The sequence below is a fragment of the Monopterus albus genome, unplaced genomic scaffold (assembly GCF_001952655.1).
Source record: "Monopterus albus unplaced genomic scaffold, M_albus_1.0 scaffold214.1, whole genome shotgun sequence".
Taxonomy (NCBI): domain Eukaryota; kingdom Metazoa; phylum Chordata; class Actinopteri; order Synbranchiformes; family Synbranchidae; genus Monopterus; species Monopterus albus.
Genome location: NW_018128094.1, coordinates 1,774,317 through 1,779,292, shown reverse-complemented (window position 1 = coordinate 1,779,292; position 4,976 = coordinate 1,774,317). Strand labels below are relative to the sequence as shown.

Sequence of the window (4,976 nt, the reverse complement as noted above, 5' to 3'; positions counted from 1 at the left end):
GAGTGAAGTCGCATTGCAAAACATCGGATATGTATCCGATTTAGGACCACATATGAAAGTGGCCTGGGCCGGATTTGAAAAAAAAAATCGGATTTGTGCTGTTCACACTGTCATAAGGAAATCGGATATGGGTCACATTTGGGCAAAAAGATCGGATTTGAGCCACTTCAGCCTGCAGTGTGAACGTGGCCTAACTATGCTAGCAAACAAACTCATACAACATGCAGTGTGAGCCTCAGAGTGACAAGTGCCAACCAACTGCTGCATTGACTCCTGTGTACACAGGATTAGGCAGGTGATCATGATGTTATGGCTGATCTGTGTGTGTATGTGTGTGTGTGTATATATATATATATATGGGAGGCCTGTGGTATTATCGTAGCTTGAGACCTTTACAAAGGAAAAAAAAAAAAAAGAAGTCAAGTCCAGTTAAAGGGCTCCCCCCGGCTAGTTAACATTAATAATAAACAGCTACAACTATGCAGGAAAAAGTAACGGAGTTTGTTATCTTACATGGAAACTATAACATGTAGTTTTACATAACTAAAGAGGTAACTAAATTAACCTAATCACTTGGCATATTACTACTCGATGCAGTTGTGGACAACAACATGGCACCTAGCAGTGTCCGTAGGCTCTCTCATGCTTGGAAAGGAACGTGTGCGGGTTATTCAGATGGCTGCAGTCTGCAACCTCATTGCTAAATGCCATTAAATCTTACACACTACACCTTTAAATTAATTTGCAAACCAGGTGTATCCCCATTGTACCTCATCTCCAACCATATTCCACAGATGGACCAGTGGGAGGCCTGTGGTATTATCGTAGCTTGAGACCTTTACAAAGGAAAAAAAAAAAAAAAAGAAGTCAAGTCCAGTTAAAGATTAGATTTGAGACAACGGAATGGTTCAGTGAGGAATGTGGTACACAAGTGTCTCGAGTTGTGGTCGATACAGATATATTAAATTATGCAATCTTATCTTTATTTTAGTTTATTTACCTGTGCAAGCAACGCCACTCCTCTGGTCATCTCCTCCAAAGCCAATATTGCCTCAGGTGAAAAATGGTCATCTCCTGACAAAAGACATTTTAATTATATGGTCAGACAAAAGATGAATAGTTGCAGCCATCCAATATCTGCAGGATTCACTGAGCATAATTTTCACTTTAAGATATATTTTGAGGAAAAGGAGAACAAAACTAAACCATTTAACATTAAAGCACCACTGAAAGAACAAACAAAATTAATTAGATGCACTTCATATAGTCTGAATGGCCAACAGTCTAACAAACTAGCTCTGTCATTGTTAATCAGTGTTGGGTTCTTACCTGCAAGTTTTAAATTTATGTTTCAACACAAATAAATGTTGTACCTGGAAGCGGAGCAATGTTGTCGAGCAAAACTTCAGCACCTTGAAATGGTAGTGTTACAAAATCAGACCTGGAAAATAAACAGGGGAAGCCTGTATAAGACAACCAATGTAAATATATCTCATAACCTATACACTTAGACACATATGGTAGTTGCAACAATTTTTTGTTTTACAGATGTAGACATTCAAATACTTGTTTTTGGCAGCCTGTTTTAATTTTAGTTTTAGTGAAGCTGTCATTTTAGTTTTTATTAGTTTTAGTCACGTTCATACTCTTTTTAGTCTAGTCAAGTTTCAGTCAACTAAAAGTCTTGAGCATTTTAGTCTTATTTTAGTCAGAATTATCCATGACTATTTTCATCTAGTTTTAGTCAATGAAAATTGTATTTTAGTCTCTTTTTAGTAATGCAGTTCTATTTAACCCAGTCAATATAGTACAAGTACCTAGTAGTATAGGAAAAAACAAAATTTTCTTTTAGCCAAACCCATTTCAAACAAGGTTATCTTATTATATTATTGTTACCTTATAGACTCAAGAATAATCCAATACACATTTTGTGTCATTTTGGGGTCGCATTTATCCCCATCTTTTTCCACAACACATTCCATTTTCTTTTCCACTTCTATGTAATGAAAGTTTTTCCAAATGTTGTTTCTTCTTTTTCTCCCAAAGATGAACCCTTGCTGGCCGGCCATCTGCCCCTTTCTCTGTGTCAGACTTAACTATGTTTGTTGTCGTCTTCTAAATAATGGCATGATTGGGGCTTAAGGAAGTGACGTTGCCTGCGTCTGCGCAGTGCAACCTGAAGCAAGACACAGGAAACAAAAATACTGCAAAATAATAATAGTAACGCAACCAAATGAGACAAAATAACGTTATAACATTTTGGTTTGTCTCATTTTGGTCAACGAAAATGGAGACATTTTAGCATAGTTTTTATTTTGTAAACCACATTTAGTCTCGTTTTTTGTCAACAATATTGCATAATACATTTAATTATAGTCATTGTCACATGACCAGCATTTTCGTTGCGGCTCATCTCGTTTTCGCTACGTGATAAAGGTTCGTTGATGACACTATTTAGTCATAATTTTTGTTAACAAAAGCAACATTACATTCAAAGTGTCAGACTTGCACTCCACATTATGTCTGTGGTGCCCTGATGGTGGCATTGTCAGTAATGCAGCATTTTTAACCCCTCAGCAGGCTTGTAAAATCCAACCTGCAGCTTTCCTTTTTGCCACCAGGTGTCTTTTGCAAAGCCTAGTATACTGTTTGTGTATGCACAAACAGCATATAGTATGCTTCTGCACCAGGCACTGCACCAGGTGAATAAATACCTCCGCCAAGGGTGGAGTCATGTTGTTGCTGGTGTCTGTTGGTTTGTTTCTTTGATTTTTAACAATCAAAAAATAATGAACAGATTTTTATTTAATTATTATTGGCATGAACTATGCATGAGCTTCTAACTTCAAGCTGTGTGTGACCCTCTATGGTATTTCACCCTCACCACAGGGCATGGTGACATAATCTGGCAAAGGCAATGTGTTGATCAATCACCTATGGGGAATGATCGGGACATGGACAGCCACGGGAAGAAGACTTTTTTGTTTACCTTGTTAGCATGAGCATTTACTGCTCTTCACTGTTGAATCTGGGCCACAATTACTGCACCATAATGACATGCTATGAATTTTCATTAGTGCTGGATGTTAAATTGTGTTTTTTTTAATCTATAAATGTAGACACACTGCTGGAAGAATTGGTGCTAATGTAGAGTAGGCTACATTAGCAGCATGGCTAACCAAAACACAATGGAAAATCAGGGGCTTGTAACATGAATGAAGGATAATAAGGATAAGGATAATCACCTTTATTGGCCAAGTATGTTACACACAAGGAATTTGTTTCCGGTACAGAACCGATGGCAGCCATCTGCTGCGCCACCTTAACCGACGGCTCTAACCATCTGGGGCAACGGGGGGGTTCAGTGTCTTGCCCAAGGGCACTTTGACACGTGGACTGCCGGCACCGCGATTTGAACCTTCAACCTTCTGGTTGGGAGATAACTGCTCTACCCATCGCACCACTGTCGCCTCCCCAACGTGGCCTTATTGTGTGCATCTAGAACACTCCCCCTGCAACCCCTCACTCCCAAACCAACACAGCCCTGTGCATTGAAACACAGCAGGGAGTTGTGCTTTTTGCCATACTAATGTGAACGTACATCACTCTGCCGTCACACTCCGTCTCACTGGCTGCTGCTCTGGTTGTGTTATGTACTGATAGAGAAATTGCTTTTGCCTCAATGAGAAATATTGTCACTTTTTAATATGGTACAACATGTCACCACACCCCCACTAATACAGTATTGCTGCAGGTAAAAGGAGGCAACTAAAAGGAAAAATTATCAAAGCTTTAATAGAATACAAAAACTAAATATAGAGTAAATTTCAATCTAGCAATATAGGAGGCATGGGAAGGGTTTAATACATTAATGGGCAGGTACAGTAAGAAAGTTCTGTTAACAACAGCAAAATCTTTGTTAATGTCTTAATGCAGTTTTTGGTAGATTTAATACAGTGGATGGCAAGCTGGAGTGTGAAATAATTTGTAAGAACCTACTTATAGAGACATCAATAGTTATCAAAGAGAACAAGGTAGCTGCAGTCATTGTAGACCAGCGGTTCCCAACCTTTTTTGTACCACGGACCGGTTTCATGCGTGAAAATGTTTCCGTGGACCGGGTAGAGGCGCGGGGGTTCCAATAACAAAAACATTTGTCAGTTCATAGTATGTAATCTGAATGCAACAATTACACTTTATATTAGGCAATTACAGTAATTCCACACTATATCAAATCACCATGGTGTTTCCGGGTTGCAAGCGAGAGCGGACGTTTTTTCTGCTCCTCTTGTCTGTTCTGGGATTCTCATATCTGTTTCATATTTTCTACACTTTCAAGTTTTGGAAAAGTCTACATCTTGAAATGGCTCCTAAAGGGAAAAGAGCAAATAGATCTGAAGCTGCTGAGGAAGGCGAAGTTGAAGAGAATTTTGCTGCGGACTTGTCGGAGCAGAAACGTCTTTTCACTGCGCTGGTGAATCAGCTCAGCGACAGTTTTAAGGGATTTGTGCAAATGATTATGGATACGAACAACAAGAGATTCGACGAAATGACCAGAGAGATACAGGAAATAAAATCGAGTCTGCAGTTTACTCAGCGTGAGGTCGACGCGATCAAAGTTAACATGGATGAGCAGTCAACGCAGATCAAAGCTACGAGAGACGGACTGTATGAAGCCTGTGATTTCCTGAAAGTTATGTCGGATAAGGTGGAATACTTGGAAGCACAAACCAAGCGGAAAAACTTGATATTTGCTGGAATTCAGGAGGCAGCCGGAGAGACCTGGAAGGATGCGGAGAGTAAAGTGAAGGAGGTTCTAAAGAACAAGTTGGACATACAGCAGGACATTGCGATGGAAAGGGCTCACAGAGTCGGAAAAAACAACGAACGCGGTCCAAGGGCAGTGATGGTAAAGCTGATGAATGAGAAAGACAAAACACTCATTCTGCAGCAGGCTAAAAAGCTTAAAGGTTCTA

The 4,976-nt window shown here is 39.6% G+C and overlaps 1 protein-coding gene across 2 annotated transcripts in view; it reads right to left on the bottom strand.

Moving 5' to 3' along the window:
• akap1b (A kinase (PRKA) anchor protein 1b) overlaps positions 1-4,976 on the bottom strand; it is a 57,306-nt gene that overhangs the window by 2,555 nt on the left and 49,775 nt on the right. For both annotated transcript variants that reach the window (XM_020619074.1, XM_020619073.1), the window contains exons 8-10: positions 1,374-1,441; positions 1,001-1,074; positions 771-836 (exon numbers count right to left, since the gene is read on the bottom strand). In XM_020619074.1, coding sequence (XP_020474730.1) covers positions 771-836; positions 1,001-1,074; positions 1,374-1,441 — 208 coding nt within the window. The remainder of the gene's footprint in view (positions 1-770; positions 837-1,000; positions 1,075-1,373; positions 1,442-4,976) is intronic.